The sequence below is a fragment of the Chironomus tepperi genome, unplaced genomic scaffold, assembly GCF_022539635.2.
Source record: "Chironomus tepperi strain 1889 unplaced genomic scaffold, CSIRO-AGI_Ctep_v1 contig_354, whole genome shotgun sequence".
In the NCBI taxonomy this organism is placed as follows: domain Eukaryota; kingdom Metazoa; phylum Arthropoda; class Insecta; order Diptera; family Chironomidae; genus Chironomus; species Chironomus tepperi.
Window position 1 is genome coordinate 3,918,015 of NW_027226476.1, and position 19,226 is coordinate 3,937,240.

The window sequence follows — 19,226 nt, forward strand, 5'->3', positions numbered from 1 at the left end:
GGATTGGTTATTTTAGGCACAGAATTTTCACCATTGGAATTGAATTTTTCTGACTTGTGAATTTTTATATTCAGTTTTTTTGGATTTTCCAGCCAAACTAAGCACAATGACAAGTTATGTTCTATCGCAAAAAATTTGTGCCTGGAATTCTACACAATAATCAAAAAACAGATTTGAAATTGGTTCAGGCATTGCTGAGAAAATCGAATTGATCTCTCAAACATGAGAAGCTTGGACTACCCAAGAGACTTTTTATGAGACGGTGTGAATATATCCGCATTAGGTTTCTACCCGATAAACACGTTTTAAATTTAAAATTCTTAACTCTAAATTCAATTTAGCAATGCATTCAATATCATTTGAATTTTTTTCAAATTTATTCCAAAATTTTAAGCATTTCTTTTCTTGTTTTGAATAAATTTCATTTTCTGGGATCAAAATTTGCTTAACTTCGTTATAAGTTAATTTTAATATATTTTTATTATCATTTTTTGTAGCAATATAGAGCAAATCGTCATCATATTTATCCCTAATAAAAATCATTTTCGTTATTTCTGAACAATTAAAATATTTGCGAATAGTTTTCCATAAAATTGTGTGGAATTCGCACGACTTACTGGCATATGCTGCATACTGCAGTAAATTTCGATTATCTTTATTTTTAACATTCAAAAGTGTTTTAATTTCGTCCAAATTAGTAAGTTTGTCAAGTTGATCAATTACAAATTCTAATATTTCATAATTCGACCACATCGCCATGTTGTTAAAAATATTATTTTCATCACTATCTACATGATTTAAGACTTTTAGAAATTCATCCTTAGATTTGCATACATTTAACATTTCTTCCCATAAAAACTTAATAATTTCAATATTTTCAGATTCTACAGCTTTTTGGAGCAAATTATCTCCTTTTAATCCTCTGGACAATAACATTTCATAATATTGATCATCAGTCAAGAATTCTTTAATTTTTTTAAAATTAAATTTTACAATTTCTAGATTGTTCCAATTTTGAGTATGAATTAAAGTGTGACCATTTTGGTTTTTTTGTTTTATTAAATTTTGAAGTTTCTCTTTCGAATTTTCAAAAGTTTTAAGCAGTAAATCGTCTCAAGGAATTCAATATTGTAACAGTCTGCAGCACTATTAAGAACATTTTCATTTAAAAAATTTTTTTGAAAACATAATTCTTTAAATTCATCGTGAGAATTTTGTGATTTGAAAATTTGCTCCAATTTAGTCCAAATAAATTGAAGATTTACTTCACATTTACGATTAATACAAAATTGTAAAAAGCTATCATTCCTTTCTTTTGAAAGTTTTATAATCTGATCATCAGTTAAGTATTTTCTTATAATATCAAACTTTGCTTCTAATTCATTTAAATCATTTTCATCTGATATTAATAAATGAATTATTACACTTCCGTGATAATTAGTCTTTCCTAACTCATTGCTGATAAAATTTGGATTTACTGTATTTGTCAAAGCATCAAATGCAATTTCTATGCCTTTAGAAGTTAATTTTGAACAAAAAATAAACAATAAAATATCTTTGGTTGACAAAAATTCTTCTAAATCTACTTCATTAAGATAATCCACAATGAAAGTGTGAACTTTTAAAATCATTTCATTTATATTTGTATTTATATACAACATATGTGCATTTCCATACAATATGTCTTTAACTTGTTCATAACTTTTCATACATTTAAAGATTTTTATTACAAATTCAAAAAGATTTTCTAAATTTTCATTAGAAATATTCTGCAAAACGTCATTCCAGTTGGTCTTTGTTGATAAAATTTCAGCAATTTTTGTCATTTTTTTCTCAATATTCTTCAAAATTCCTTCCTTATTTAAAGCGTCATTCAAAAACATTCGAATTATTTCGTACTTTTTAATTGATAAAAATTTGATGAAATATTCCATAGCGTCACTGTCTCCTTTTGATAAGGTTCTGAGTATATACTTTGCAGCATAATATTCACGAAAAGTTTCATGTGAAAAAAAGAATTTTTCACCAATTTTAATTAATATTCCAAGTGCGATGATTTCTTCATCTGGATAGTTCATGTCGTCAAATTTTAAGTCACTAAATGTATTTTCCTCAGGAAATAAACTTTTCATTGCCATAAGTTCATGAAGTTTGTGATAAGTTAAATCTTCTAGCTGATTTTCAATGCTTTTTGAACTCCATAACTTCCCTTTTTCATTTGATAGTCTCGAATAGTAAATTTTAACACATTCTTCAAATATTTCAAATATTGTAAAAGCAATTGTTGAAGTTTTTGAATTTTTTAAAATGTCTGCCAACATTTTATAGAATTGTGGAAGTCCAAATGATTTTTTTTGAAGCTTTGTTAATTTTTGGCTTACTTTTGCAGCTCTGCTTTTATTATTTTGAAAGTTCGGATGACATTTAATGATATTTTTAGCACTGCATCCTTTATATTCATCAATTTTCGACTTTATGTCATTCAAAGTCCAGAAGGAAGCAATCAATTCAACTCCGTGCTCTTCAGTGAACTCATCAAGCTTATATGCAGCATCAATATTTAATTTCTTTTGTAAATCCAATTCAAAGTAATCTCTTGTTGCAATCCACAGCTGATTTCCGCCATTATGTTGAAATTTTTGAAATAATTTAGACACAAATTCAGCACAATCAGGTGCAATTTCATCAAATCCGTCAAAAAGTAGGCAAACTTTTCCATTTTTATAAAGTTTTTTAAATATTTCAATCTCAAATTTTCTTCTACTTTTTATAATATTTTCAGCAACAAAACTTAAGAATTCTGGTTCACTTGTGGCGGTGTCCATAAATTTATCGACAAACTGCTTCAAATCAATATAACAAATCCATTTCTTTGCATATCGATTTATGAGTAAATTTGTAAAATTCTTAAATATCCAACTTTTTCCAGATCCAGCTTTATCTGAGATGAGAATAAATTGTTGATTTTGGACATCTTTAAGCATTTGGTCAAGTGACATTTTTTTGGATTTTTTGTCTGCTACGTCAGATTTCTTAGTGCTGTATATTTTAACTAAATCTCTAGTTTGAAAAAGAATATCGAAGAATGATTCATTAATTTGTGGATTAATTATAACTTCTCCTCTTTCTAGAAGTATATTCATCAATTGACTATCAAGTATGGAACTTAAATGATTATAATTTTGTAATCCGACATGCTGAGGATCCATCTCATCACCAATCAGTTCATAAAGTGAATATTTTGGATTATTTTGAAAATTAATTTTGCTGTCTAGTAAAATTTTCTGACTTTCTATTGTTAAGTCCATCCAGTCATAATTTAATGTCACTTGTGTTGGCTTTTGTTGTTTCTCTTCCAATTGCTTACACAAATCATCACAATGCTGTTTATTAGGCACGATGAACATTAGTTTAGATGACCAAATTGATGGAATTTTGTCTAAAATTTTGCCAGGTCCTTTTGAACACTCAATGAAGATTTTTAGATTTTCAGGCTTGCTCAAAACTTCTTTAAATTTGTCAAATGTGAAAGCACTTTCCAGAACTTGTGGATTAATAAAAATATTATGAATATCAACAAAATATTCATCGATTGCATTAAAATGTTTAAATACATTTAAAAGAAATAATTTGGGTATATTTGTAGTTATTACTACTAATTGATCCTTGACAAATCCAGCAATGTCTTTTAAATTGGAAAATTCAAGATTTCGCTTTTTCACATCAGACAGCAAACCAGTAATGTAGTTGAAATTCTGAACACTTTTTCTTGTTATTAAATTGAACTTTACTAATTCAGGAATCACAAATTTCCTACAAAATTCAAAAAGACTTTTGTATTTTACTTCCAGTTTTTCCAACTTCTCTTTGTTGTCATTAAATTGTGCTTGAATGTGGAAAGGTCGTACAATCAATTCAGCTTTCCAACTATTTTCATCATAACATCCATAAACTGTTGATATAAATCCATTGCATTCATCATCAACTGTTTGAATTTCTACTTCCTCTTCTTCTTCTTCTTCTTCTTCAAGCTGTTCATTATTATCATCCTCAACTTCTTCAGGTGCAACTTCTTCAACTTCAGTCAATTGTTCGGGTTGGAATTTTTCAGGAAACATTGTTCCTATTTCAGTTACAATTTGACTAAACATTGCAGCACCACTTTCATCGTCTTTATAGTAAGGACTATCATTATTTTGGTAGACTAACCGCATCACATAATGACAAATTTCATGTGCAAGAACTCCTTTAATTTCCTGTTCCCGCATATCCTCATCTGATGTTTTAGCACCGACAAAAATAAATTTCCTCACTGGATAGGTTACGCCCAAACTTCCAGATGATTGTAAGACATCAACATTTTTGACCTGAAATTTAATTTTAATGTATTTTCAGTTTAGCTCAGTGTTGAAACGGTGAAATGGCATCAAGTGCCGAAGGTCCTGGATTCAATCCCAAGTCATGTCTAATTTTCGAAGCTCTTTTTCCATTTCACCATTCTAGTTCTGGAGTTTTGAGGTCTTTGGCTCATAATGTGTCTCCACTGCTAGGTATACAAGGATATACTACGAATTGTAACTAGGTACATTGTACCTAGTAACAGAGTACATCAGGTCTTATGACGTACTCGTGTCTTTGCAATGTGCAGACACGTGCAAGGTGGTACAACAGATTTAAAAAAGCAGTGCCTCCAGCTCACAAGGCTAGGCCCTTCAAGCATTATATATATTAACTCAGTTAGCATTAAGGGAATTTTTATAGTTTCGCTTTGTCCAAGCCAAATGAGCTTAATCTGTCAAATAGTGTAGATATATGCGCATTAAGTATTCTGTCCAACAACAAATTTTAGAAAAGGAACACTTAATATTGTCTAACTAAAGGCATTGTAAAGCATACATTTGTGCATATTCATAGACATGCTTCTTGAGTCAGTCGAGTGGCAATCAGCATATTACCTCGTCTTTGTCGACTATGAGAAGGCGTTTGACTCAATAGATCGGGAGTGAATCTGGACAGAACTTCGAAATTTAGGAGCTCCCGAGAAGCTCATAAGGCTGATACGTGAAGCTTGCAGAGTTTTACACGATGTGGTACAATCAGAGTCATTTGTGTCACTAACTGAAGTCAGACAAGGAGTTTTACTGTCACCATTACTTTTTCTAATTATTATGGACAAAGTAATGCGTTCGGCGACGAGGGAAAAGCCAAGAGGAATCGTTTGGTCCTTAAATGATCGTCTGGAAGACTTGAACTACGCCAACGACGCGTGTTTGCTGGCACATACCCATCAGGACATTCAAGGAAAGCTCAGAGATCTTGAATTAGAGTCAGCAAATGTGGGCCTTGTCATCAACGTCAAAAAGACGGAAGAGATTGATTATCGGTGGACAAGACTTAAATTGAGTTAAGCATTTAACTTATCTCGACAGGAACATTTCAGCAGATGACGGTACAAAGAAGGACGTGGACCAAAGGATACAGAAGGCGAGAGGTGTATTTATGAGACTCTCGAACATATGGAAATCCACCATCATAAGCAAGTCACTGAAGATGAAGATATTTAATGCATGTGTCAAGTCGGTACTGCTTTATGGTTGCAAGACTTGGCTCGCAGGAAGACATTAATCTGGAAGTCCTCAAATGAAAGTATGGCTGGATAGGTCACACGCTTAGAAAACGAAACATTATAGAAAGTGTCATGGGATGGAATCAGAAACCTGTTTCACCGCGCTTGGATGGAATCCACAAGGAAGGAGACGCCCTGGAGCTCCAAAAGCAACTTGGCGTAGAACAGTGATGCGGAAATGTCAATCTGTACAAGCTTTGTGATGTGGCCAGTAACAGAGTCAGATGGAAGGCCTTTTGTAATAACCTAGGCTCCAAGTCGGAGCATGGTTCCAGTAATTAAGTAAGTCTCAGTCTCTTTGGATTTAATACATTAATAATTTTTTTATTACTTACCGATCTGCATTCAAAATCGAATATTATTTTCAAATGTTCACATTGTGAGGCAGCATTCAACAGCATTGGTCCAAAATCAGTATTTTTAATATCCTTATACCACTTCCTGATTAAATTATACAATTCATCTTTTGGTTCTTCTGTTTTATTTCTATTGTAAATAAATGATTTCATTAACAAAAGTTGAATCTCATTGTCTTCACATTGCATTGAAATGTTGATATTTTGTCCTCGCTGGACAGCTGCTAATTTAAATGCTTTGTCCTTATCGTGATTATCAAACTTTTTGCTAGCATAATAATCAATTTCCTGGTCTTCATATCTTAGTGCTTGCAGCAGAAAAAATGATTCAAAGGTTTTCATGTCTAATGCATTACAAAGTGCTGACTTGTTTTTTAAATTGTACCCAAATTTGATTTTTGGATTTTCCAAGTTGAATTTTTGAATTTCTTTTAAATTTTGATTTAATATATTTTGGTGAAATTTAGTTCGATTTTCTATAATTTTTTTAAGTCTTTCATTTGTGATTGAAGCTTCTTTTAAATCGTTTGGGAATGGAAAGTCCGCAAATTCGATTAAATCACACAAAACTTCAGTTTCAAATGCAGCTGTAGAAATCTCAATTTGATGATTCAGTGGAAGTTGAATAATTAAATCTGAGCAATTTTTGACTAAAAAGTTGATAATTTTATAATTTAACTTTTGTATAGCTATATATAGAACTGATGTTGTGCCAATCATCCAACTGATAAAGTAATCAGGATCCAATTCTTGTCCTGAGATTTCATCATTAAAAGGTGCATCAATTATAGCTAAAATATCAGATTTTGTGCCAACTGCAGCATATGCTTCAGCCAAATTTATCCAAAAATCAATAGAAAGATTCAAAGTTCTTAAAAATCTCAGAATTAATGAAGAATTTTTGGATTGTGTGAATTTCTCAAGTGCAATGGATTCAAAATTGTTGGATTTTTGTGTGAAATAAAATCGCAAAAATGATGAAAAATCATCAAAATTATTTGATTCTTCAACTTGCTTCTCAAAAGTTAAAAACTCTTCTGTATTTTCATTTTTGTAATAAATTTTTGTGGCATTTCCATTACTTGACGTAAGTTGCAAAATTATCGGACGTGATTTGCTGAATTCTGATAAGAAACTCTGAAGTATTTTGACTTTTTCATTATTTTCATCAAATTGTGAATCACAATATCCAAAATTATCACCCTCGATGATTAACATGAACAAATATGGATAACATTTGGAATCAAGTCTTGAAATAATCAGCAAAATTTCATTTGCATCAAAGTCCAATGTAAATTTAAGTATTTTGCACTTTCGTTTAACTTCATCATTAATGTTGCTTATGATTTCTTTTGTTAATTTAATGACACATTCCTGATTCACTGGAATTAAATTATCACTTAGAATATCCACATCACTATTATTTGACATTTTTTAATATTTTCTTCAAAAATCTTTTTAAATTCCACAAAATTTTTAGTTCAAATGTTTTTTCAATATTTTATTGACACTATCAAGTCACAATAGGTCTTTTTTTAATGTTTAAATAGTCAATTTCACTAAATTTTACATTTATTTCACCAATGAACAAAAGTTTGTTATGACTTATTCACCGACATTACCTAAACCTCAATCGATCGAAAGAAACTTAGCGAGGAACTAGGAGCGGACACTCATCAATCAATGTTGAATAAATTCTCATTTTTTCTTAAGATTTGATTATGTAAAAAATGAAAACCCGAGTGAAATAAGCTGTGATACTTCGACCGTCCGTATGATCCTATGACAAGTTACACAAATATCAAGTTTGTTCCTAGATTTAAGGATATTAGATTATTGGTAACAAAAGTTCAAAAAAGTGTTCAAGCCTTGAATTTTATCTTTTTTTTATGGAATTTATATTTAACTTATCAGTCACATAAGCAACAAATTGAAAATTTCTGATAAGGGGCTTTTAGTTTTCTTTGTATTTCATTGGCAGGAAGTAAAAGTGCCTTGATAGTTCACTTAGCAAGGTCTGAGTACTGAAAATTAGCATTTAAATTGAAAAAGCAACGCGAGATGTAAGAACTGATTAATTCTTGATTAATTCGACATCGGATGTGAGTTTGGAAGTGCGGAAGCGGATACAGTCGTGATACTCGGATACTCTCTTAGGCACCTTTTAACATCCAGAAGTTTAACGAGAGGCACCAAAAAGAATATCTATAAAACGTTGATCAGATTGATTGTATTATATGGATCTGAGACCTGGAATACAACGGCGGCAGATGAACAAGCTATTGGTGTCTTCGAGAGACGTATATTAAGTATATATATAAATGTTGAAAAATATTATAGCGATGAAAATGAATCCAATTTTGCATGTTGGTATCATAAGAAGAACGACCACATTGCAAACAAATGTAAAGAATTGTGGAAACTTGATGGTAGAAAAGTATCAGAACTAGCTAAAAAAGCTAGCATATGCACGTTTTGTGGAAATCCACAACATAAATCATGTCCATCTAAAGTGCAGAACTCCTAATTGTTATCATAATCATCACTCTCTTTTTTGTTTTAGAAGAAAAGCCACAATTTACCAAAATTATGAAGTCAAACCTGAAGATGTCAATTTAACAGCGCTGGAGAGTACTTCTAACGAAGATGAAAGAAAAAATTCATCACTAAACCGTAATACAAACACGATTATTACCAACCAAAATATTGATAGCAATGTGACTGATGTTGTCAGCAATTTAATTAATAATGAGTTCTTCACAAATGTACCGGAATCATTACGAGAGCATCTGTTGAATTATCAAACATCACAAAGATCGTCTTACATGATTGCTAATTACAGTAGTGAATCAAATTGTGAAAGTAATGTCATTAAACGTTATATAGACACAGGAAGTCAAACATCCATAATGGATAAAATTGTAAAGACTTATGTAGATGCATCGACACAGACGTCAAATGAATTCTTTAAAGATCCAGAGATTGAATCTACTAATATTGAGAATAATAATATCACTCATAACATTTTGTATAGCAACAGACAAAATGAATTCGATTCTAACAAATTTATAATTAATTTGCTTAACTTAGATGTTAAGAAGAAGATGAATGATAAGTTTATCACACAAGAAATTCAAAAAGACAAAATTGTCGTTAAGAGCAATTATAAGTCATTAAATCCAAAATTGAGTAAATTAAAGTTGTCTAAAGAAGTCAAGCACAACACACGAAAAGTGAAAAGTAAAAGATCTAGTAGAAAATTAAAATTTAAATCATTCATTCTAGGCACGAAGATGAAAGTAAAAACATCGGCGAACGACGGTCAATAATTAAAGACGAAACTGGACAGATAATGGAAATGATGATTAGGACGACGATTATGATTTATTAGGCAGAATGATGAGTAACTATACCCAACAATTTAAATTATTAATCCATAATGTTTCACGAGAAACATTCATATCGATTTATTTAATTAAGTCACTCATTGTGAAACGATTCACAATAGATCTGATTAATTACTTGATGAAATTACGGCATGAGCCAATATAAACATGTGAAGTTTAAAAATAACGGTCACGAGACCAAATTCACGAAGCAAAGTCCTTCATAACATGATGAATTGACGGTTAAAATTCAAAAAATATCAGAAAACCGTTCAAGTTCAAATTTTGAATTAAGTTCAAAAAGTTTTGCAATAAAGCTCTAAACTTTATTGACAAAAATTGTGATCAAAGAAGAAATTATTTTTCAAAATTTAAATTTAATTAATTATAGTGAAGTAGTGTATTAAAGTGAATAAGAAGAGTGAAAACTAATGCATAATGCTTGATAGAAAGCAACAGAGATATTAAATTCAAAGAATTATGTACAGAAATGTAAAAATGCATAATTTTGAGAAAAATTATTTTTTTATCAAGAAGAAAAAATTTAACTAAGCTCCAAAATTAGATATGATTCACTGAACTATTGGAATCATCTCAATAATATTCACTTACATTAATCAATTTATCATAAAATTTCAGCTGCAAAGTTCTGATAAATTCAGACAAAAACATAGAAAAAATATAATAATAATATTTTACAAAAAATTAATCCCATTAATTAATGTATATTTCTAGATGAGACACGAAATATTAATATCAGTGAATGATAAATATTGCTTTATAGATGCGGATTAAAGAGTCTTTAGATGGAAAGCAAGAAATTAGATCAGCAACAAAAATTGGAATCTTGTGACCACAGAAGGAAAAGCATCAAGATGTATATAATTGACCGAGATTTATTCAAGATATGCTGAATGCTATGAAGATATGACAACAGCAGAAATCAGATAGTTTATAATATTTTTATTATTGTCATAATTGTTACATTTCATTTAGTTTTTGCAATTATTTGAAAAATTGATGTCATTTTTTTTTTGATAACTGTATCATATTTGCCAACAAAATCAGCATAAGTAACATGTTTAGACTCAAAATTATAATTAATTGAGTATCATTAAAAGCATCACAGAAGATTAGATTGACTTAGACGTAGAGTAATAGTAATAACTAATCAAATTGTTATTTCATGACAATACTAATTAATGGCAATATACTTATACTTAAACAATTTCTCAATAGAAACATTTTCAAACCATCCTTTCCTTTTCCTGTGGTGGATTGTAAAACAATCTACATTGTTTTTTGTTATATTTTAATAATTCAATTGAAATTCAAGGAAAATTAACGTATTTTTTGAATTCAAATATTAACTGTAGAAATTTGTTCAAAAGTTGCTATAAAAATCTAAAATGAATGCTATAAGAAAAAATGAGACAGAGAATTGAAAGGAAAAAGTGATGAAAAGAACATTTAAACGTGAAATTAATTAATTAAGTGAATTTAGTAAAAATTAATTAAATTCGACTTAACAATTAGTTTAAGGTGCCATGTTAAAAACTAAGTTGTAGAATTAAAAATTAAATTTTTGATTTTTGAATTAAATTGGCTCATACTTGATCAAGTGATTTCTGCTGGCTCTTGTGAAGTTTCATGAGAAAGTTTTTTTCTAAAAAATAAGTTTTAGAATTAAGAATCTAAAATTAAGTTTTAAAATTTTATAATTAAATTTTAAAATTAAAAATTAAATTTTTAAACTGAAAAAAAAAAATTAAAACTATAATTTTAGAATTATTTCTAAGAGTGTGACAATTGAGAGTCGTTAGATCGTTATAGGGAGAGATAGGTGGGGTTCAGGGTTTCATATTTATCACTTGTGTTGATTTAAAATGAAAGATTCTTATTAGTCGGATTAAAGCGGATAAATAGTGTCAATGCCTTGAAAAAAAAAGAGACAAAATCAAAGAAGAGCTGCAAAAAACTTCTTTAAAACTGTCGACAAATTTTATTTACAATTTTTCTAACCTCAAAATTTTCAACATTTAGTTAATTTCGTTATCGTTTTTTGTTTAGTCTCCGCTCTCTAGTTCCTCTCTCATTCTCTCATTCGATCGGCTGAGTTTTACGATAAATCAGTTATTTTGTCATTCTAAATTGTTTTTTTGTTTTCATAATTTTACTAGTGAAAAAATGTAAAATTTAGTGAAATTGACTATTTAAACATTAAAAAAAGACCTATTGTGACTTGATAGTGTCAATAAAATATTGAAAAAACATTTGAACTAAAAATTTTGTGGAATTTAAAAAGATTTTTGAAGAAAATATTTAAAAATGTCAAATAATAGTGATGTGGATATTCTAAGTGATAATTTAGTTCCAGTGAATCAGGATTGTGTCATTAAATTAACAAAAGAAATCATAAGCAACAGTAATGATGAAGTTAAACGAAAGTGCAAAATACTTAAATTTACATTGGACTTTGATGCAAATGAAATTTTGCTGATTATTTCAAGACTTGATTCCAAATGTTATCCATATTTGTTCATGTTAATCATCGAGGGAGATAATTTTGGATATTGTGATTCACAATTTGATGAAAATAATGAAAAAGTCAAAATACTTCAGAGTTTCTTATCAGAATTCAGCAAATCACGTCCGATAATTTTGCAACTTACGTCAAGTAATGGAAATGCCACAAAAATTTATTACAAAAATGAAAATACAGAAGAGTTTTTAACTTTTGAGAAGCAAGTTGAAGAATCAAATAATTTTGATGATTTTTCATCATTTTTGCGATTTTATTTCACACAAAAATCCAACAATTTTGAATCCATTGCACTTGAGAAATTCACACAATCCAAAAATTCTTCATTAATTCTGAGATTTTTAAGAACTTTGAATCTTTCTATTGATTTTTGGATAAATTTGGCTGAAGCATATGCTGCAGTTGGCACAAAATCTGATATTTTAGCTATAATTGATGCACCTTTTAATGATGAAATCTCAGGACAAGAATTGGATCCTGATTACTTTATCAGTTGGATGATTGGCACAACATAAATTATAAAATTATCAACTTTTTAATCAAAAATTGCTCAGATTTAATTATTCAACTTCCACTGAATCATCAAATTGAGATTTCTACAGCTGCATTTGAAACTGAAGTTTTGTGTGATTTAATCAAATTTGCGGACTTTCCATTCCCAAAAGATTTAAAAGAAGCTTCAATCACAAATGAAAGACTTAAAGAAATTATAGAAAATCGAACTAAATTTCACCAAAATATATTAAATCAAAATTTAAAAGAAATTCAAAAATTCAACTTGGAAAATCCAAAAATCAAATTTGGGTACAATTTAAAAAACAAGTCAGCACTTTGTAATGCATTAGACATGAAAACCTTTGAATCATTTTTTCTGCTGCAAGCACTAAGATATGAAGACCAGGAAATTGATTATTATGCTAGCAAAAAGTTAGATAATCACGATAAGGACAAAGCATTTAAATTAGCAGCTGTCCAGCGAGGACAAAATATCAACATTTCAATGCAATGTGAAGACAATGAGATTCAACTTTTGTTAATTAAATCATTTATTTACAATAGAAATAAAACAGAAGAACCAAAAGATGAATTGTATAATTTAATCAGGAAGTGGTTTAAGGATATTAAAAATACTGATTTTGGACCAATGCTGTTGAATGCTGCCTCACAATGTGAACATTTGAAAATAATATTCGATTTTGAATGCAGATCGGTAAGTAATAAAAAAATTATTAATGTAATAATTCCAAGGATAGAGAACTAAACTCAGAACTGTCAGCTAGCTATCAATAGGTCTATACAACGGGACGTTTTTCCGGTCCCGGAATCCCGGGATTGGAGAAGCTTCAATCCCGGGATTACGGGATTGAGAATTCATTTGATGTTGATACAAAAACTTCAAGTTTAAAGTCTAAAAATTTAAAAAATTTAAGAATCACACGTTCGAAAATCAGGTCTAATAATATAATATAGTAATTTCGTCCACAATTTTAGAAGTTGAAGCTTTTAGTATCAAATAACAAAAATTGATTGAAACTTTCTTTAAAAATTCATATTAAATTGTTAATATTTTGAAAGGCCAGAAATTAAATTCATTTGTTTGTAATTTCTTAAAATTTTGTTAAGGCGTACCAAAGATCTCAAAAATTTAGGCAAATTTTGTGTTGATTATGCTTTCTTTACATCGGAGATTTCCCGAAAACTCCCGAGATCCCGAAAATTCTATTCACGATCCCAAAAATCAATCGAGATTGGGATTTTGAGAAAGCATGATATTGATATCTTGACTTCAGCTTTGAAAACACAAATTTTGGCAATTTTTTGGCATTAACTTGTCTCTTTGACTATTTAAACTACATTTTTGTCTACTGGAAATGATTTTTTTTAGCCACAAAATTTCTAATAAAACTATTAGTATTACATTTGCACTGAAATTCGGCTAAAACTTGATATTTTTTTCTTCATCCAATCCCGGGCTTAATCCCGGGATCCTGGGATTGAGATTTTCAAGTACTCCGTAATACTAATACGTAATCCCCATACTAATTTGTGGCAATTCTTTTATGGCTTACATATGAATAAATTTATGCATGTGGCTTTGCATTATGTTTAGTTAAGCAACATCTTTGTCTAGTCTATTGCTAAATTTATATAGTCACCATATTAAATGTTTCCTTTATAAAACTAATATATTAAGTAGAAACCCAACCATACCATAAATAGTTTCGAGGGTAGACTTAGCTTCCCTTGGCAATAATTTGAATAACTATAAAAATTCCCTTAATGCTAACTGAGTTAATATATATAATGCTTGAAGGGCCTAGCCTTGTGAGCTGGAGGCACTGCTTTTTTAAATCTGTTGTACCACACCCTTTAGACCTACAGTTTATAGTAGGATCCAAACCACTTGCAAGCTCTGAACATTGCAAAGACACGAGTACGTCATAAGACCTGATGTACCCTGTAATGTACCTAGTTACAATTCGTAGTATATCCTTGTATACCTAGCAGTGGAGACACATTATGTGCCAAAGACCTCAAAACTCCAGAATTAGAATGGTGAAATGGGAAAAAGAGCTTCGAAAATTAGACATGACTTGGGATTAAATCCAGGACCTTCGGCACTTGATGCCATTTCACCGTTTCAACACTGAGCTAAACTGAAAATACATTAAAATTAAATTTCAGGTCAAAAATGTTGATGTCTTACAATCATCTGGAAGTTTGGGCGTAACATATCCAGTGAGGAAATTTATTTTTGTCGGTGCTAAAACATCAGATGAGGATATGCGGGAACAGGAAATTAAAGGAGTTCTTGCACATGAAATTTGTCATTATGTGATGCGGTTAGTCTACCAAAATAATGATAGTCCTTACTATAAAGACGATGAAAGTGGTGCTGCAATGTTTAGTCAAATTGTAACTGAAATAGGAACAATGTTTCCTGAAAAATTCCAACCCGAACAATTGACTGAAGTTGAAGAAGTTGCACCTGAAGAAGTTGAGGATGATAATAATGAACAGCTTGAAGAAGAAGAAGAAGAAGAAGAGGAAGTAGAAATTCAAACAGTTGATGATGAATGCAATGGATTTATATCAACAGTTTATGGATGTTATGATGAAAATAGTTGGAAAGCTGAATTGATTGTACGACCTTTCCACATTCAAGCACAATTTAATGACAACAAAGAGAAGTTGGAAAAACTGGAAGTAAAATACAAAAGTCTTTTTGAATTTTGTAGGAAATTTGTGATTCCTGAATTAGTAAAGTTCAATTTAATAACAAGAAAAAGTGTTCAGAATTTCAACTACATTACTGGTTTGCTGTCTGATGTGAAAAAGCGAAATCTTGAATTTTCCAATTTAAAAGACATTGCTGGATTTGTCAAGGATCAATTAGTTGTAATAACTACAAATATACCCAAATTATTTCTTTTAAATGTATTTAAACATTTTAATGCAATCGATGAATATTTTGTTGATATTCATAATATTTTTATTAATCCACAAGTTCTGGAAAGTGCTTTCACATTTGACAAATTTAAAGAAGTTTTGAGCAAGTCTGAAAATCTAAAAATCTTCATTGACTGCTCGAAAGGATCTGACAAAATTTTAAACAAAATTCCATCAATTTGGTCATCTAAACTAATGTTCATCGTGCCTAATACACAGCATTGTGATGATTTGTGTAAGCAATTGGAAGAGAAACAACAAAAGCCAACACAAGTGACATTAAATTATGACTGGATGGACTTAACAATAGAAAGTCAGAAAATTTTACTAGACAGCAAAATTAATTTTCAAAATAATCCAAAATATTCACTTTATGAACTGATTGGTGATGAGATGGATCCTCAGCATGTCGGATTACAAAATTATAATCATTTAAGTTCCATACTTGATAGTCAATTGATGAATATATTTCTAGAAAGAGGAGAAGTTATGATTAATCCACAAATTAATGAATCATTCTTCGATATTCTTTTTCAAACTAGAGATTTAGTTAAAATATACAGCACTAAGAAATCTGACGTAGCAGACAAAAAATCCAAAAAAATGTCACTTGACCAAATGCTTAAAGATGTCCAAAATCAACAATTTATTCTCATCTCAGATAAAGCTGGATCTGGAAAAAGTTGGATATTTAAGAATTTTACAAATTTACTCATAAATCGATATGCAAAGAAATGGATTTGTTATATTGATTTGAAGCAGTTTGTCGATAAATTTATGGACACCGCCACAAGTGAACCAGAATTCTTAAGTTTTGTTGCTGAAAATATTATCAAAAGTAGAAGTAAATTTGAGATTGAAATATTTAAAAAACTTTATAAAAATGGAAAAGTTTGCCTACTTTTTGACGGATTTGATGAAATTGCACCTGATTGTGCTGAATTTGTGTCTAAATTATTTCAAAAATTTCAACATAATGGCGGAAATCAGCTGTGGATTGCAACAAGAGATTATTTTGAATTGGATTTACAAAAGAAATTAAATATTGATGCTGCATATAAGCTTGATGAGTTCACTGAAGAGCATGGAGTTGAGTTGATTGCTTCATTCTGGACTTTGAATGACATAAAGTCAAAAATTGATGGATATAAAGGATGCAGTGCGAAAAATATCATTAAATGTCATCCGAACTTTCAAAATAATAAAAGCAGAGCTGCAAAAGTAAGCCAAAAATTAACAAAGCTTCAAAAAAAATCATTTGGACTTCCACAATTCTATAAAATGTTGGCAGATATTTTAAAAAATTCAAAAACTTCAACAATTGCTTTTACAATATTTGAAATATTTGAAGAATGTGTTAAAATTTACTATTCGAGACTATCAAATGAAAAAGGGAAGTTATGGAGTTCAAAAAGCATTGAAAATCAGCTAGAAGATTTAACTTATCACAAACTTCATGAACTTATGGCAATGAAAAGCTTGTTTCCGGAGGAAAATACATTTAGTGACTTAAAATTTGACGACATGAACTATCCAGATGAAGAAATCATCGCACTTGGAATATTAATTAAAATTGGTGAAAAATTCTTTTTTTCACATGAAACTTTTCGTGAATATTATGCTGCAAAGTATATACTCAGAACCTTATCAAAAGGAGACAGTGACGCTATGGAATATTTTATCGAATTTTTAACAATTAAAAAGTACGAAATAATTCGAATGTTTTTGAATGACGCTTTAAATAAGGAAGGAATTTTGAAAAATATTGAGAAAAAAATGACAAAAATTGCTGAAATTTTATCAACAAAGGTCGACTGGAGAGTCGTTTTGCAGAATATTTCTAATGAAAATTTAGAAAATCTTTTTGAATTTGTAATAAAAATCTTTAAATGTATGAAAAGTTATGAACAAGTTAAAGACATATTGTATGGAAATGCACATATGTTGTATATAAATACAAGAATAAATGGAATGATTTTAAAAGTTCACACTTTCATTGTGGATTATCTTAATGAAGTAGATTTAGAAAAAGTTTTGTCAACCGATAATATTTTATGGTTAATTTTTTCTTCAAAATTAACTTCTACAGACATAAAAATTGCATTTGATGCTTTGACAAATACAGTTAATTCAAATTTTATCAGCAATGAGTTAGGAAAGACTGATGAAGTTAACGGAAATGTAATATTTCATTTGTTAACATCAGATGAAAAAGATGTAAATGAATTAGAAGCAAAGTTTGAAATTTTACAAAAATACTTAACTGATGATCAGATTATAAAACTTTCAAAAGAAAGGAATGATAGCATTTTACAATTTTGTATTAAATTTGAATATAAAGTAAATCTTCAATTTATTTGGACTAAATTGGAACAAATTTTCAAATCACAAAATTCTCACGATGAATTTAAAGAATTATGTTTTCAAAAAAATGTTTTAAATGAAAATGTTCTTAATTGTGCTGCAAGATGTTACAATATTGAATTCCTTGAGACTTTTTGGGATTTACTGCTTAAAACTTTTGAAAATTCGAAAGAGAAACTTCAAAATTTAATTAAAGAAAAAAGCACAAGTGGTTACACTTTAATTCATACTCAAAATTGGAACAATCTAGAAATTGTAAAATTTAATTTTAAAAAAATTAAAGAAATCTTGACTGATGATCAATATTATGAAATGTTGTTATCTAGAGGATTAAAAGGAGATAATTTGCTCCAAAATTCTGTAGAATCTGAAAATATTGAAATTATCAAGTTTTTATGGGAAGAAATGTTAAATGTATGCAAATCTAAGGATGAATTTCTTAAAAAAGTCTTGCTTCAAGTAGATAGTGATGAAAATAATATTTTTTTCAACATGGCGAGGTGGTCGACTAATGAAATATTTAAATGTTTAATTGATCAACTTGACAAACTTCCTAATTTGGACAAAATTAAAACACTTTTGAGTGCTAAAAATAGAAGTAATCAAAATTTACTGCAGTATGCAGCATATGTCTGTGATTCGTCCGAATTCCACACAATTTTATGGAAAACTATTCGCAAATATTTTAATTGTTCAGAAATAGCGGAAATGGTTTTTAATAGGAATGATAATGATGACGATTTGCTCAATATTGCTACAAAAAATTATAATAAAAATATATTAAAAATAACTTATAACGAAGTTAAGCAAATTTTGATCCCAGAAAATGAAATTTATTCAAAACAAGAAAAGAAATGCTTAAAATTTTGGAATAAATTTAATAAAAACTCAAATGATTCTAAATGCATTGCTAAATTGAATTTAGAGTTGAAAATTCTTTTAAATTCTTTTAAATTACGTTTATAGACTATTACGCTTTTAAATTCTTTTAAATTCTTTTAAATTCTTTTAAATTCTTTTAAATTCTTTTAAATTCTTTTAAACTTTAATCTTTTAAATTCTTTTGCAAATTGAAAGGGATAATTTTAAAATTATTGAACTAATATTTGATAAGCTAAAGAAATTACTCGATAATTCACAATTCTTTTAAATTCTTTTAAATTCTTTTAAATTCTTTTAAACTGCTGCATTTTAAATTCTTTTAAATTCTTTTAAATTCGTTTTAAATTCTTTTAAATTCTTTTAAATTCTTTTAAATTTTTTAAATTCTTTTAAATTCTTTTAAATTCTTTTAAATTCTTTTAAATTCTTTTAAATTCTTTTAAATTCAATTTTAAATTCTTTTAAATTCTTTTAAATTCTGTTGAAATTACGCATTTTAAATTCTTTTAAATTCTTTTAAATTCTTTTAAATTCTTTTAAATTACATTTTAAATTCTTTTAAATGAGTTTTAAATTTGAGTAGAACTGGACATAGAAATCACAATTTATTAAATTCTTTT

At 28.9% G+C, this 19,226-nt stretch overlaps 1 protein-coding gene across 1 annotated transcript; it reads left to right on the top strand.

Moving 5' to 3' along the window:
• Positions 1-11,774: 11,774 nt before the first annotated feature.
• On the top strand, positions 11,775-18,690 carry LOC139094460 (uncharacterized). Its single transcript, XM_070645495.1, has 2 exons — positions 11,775-13,120; positions 14,596-18,690. Exons 1-2 carry the CDS (start codon positions 12,758-12,760, stop codon positions 18,688-18,690), a joined length of 4,458 nt encoding a protein of 1,485 aa, XP_070501596.1. The 5' UTR covers positions 11,775-12,757.
• Positions 18,691-19,226: the final 536 nt, after the last annotated feature.

Coding starts and splice junctions, on each gene's coding strand:
- LOC139094460 (XM_070645495.1), top strand. CDS start 12,758: ATGAAAACCTTTGAATCATTTTTTCTGCTGCAAGCACTAAGATATGAA. Junction 13,121..14,595: donor TCGATTTTGAATGCAGATCG/GTAAGTAATAAA, acceptor ATTAAATTTCAG/GTCAAAAATGTTGATGTCTT.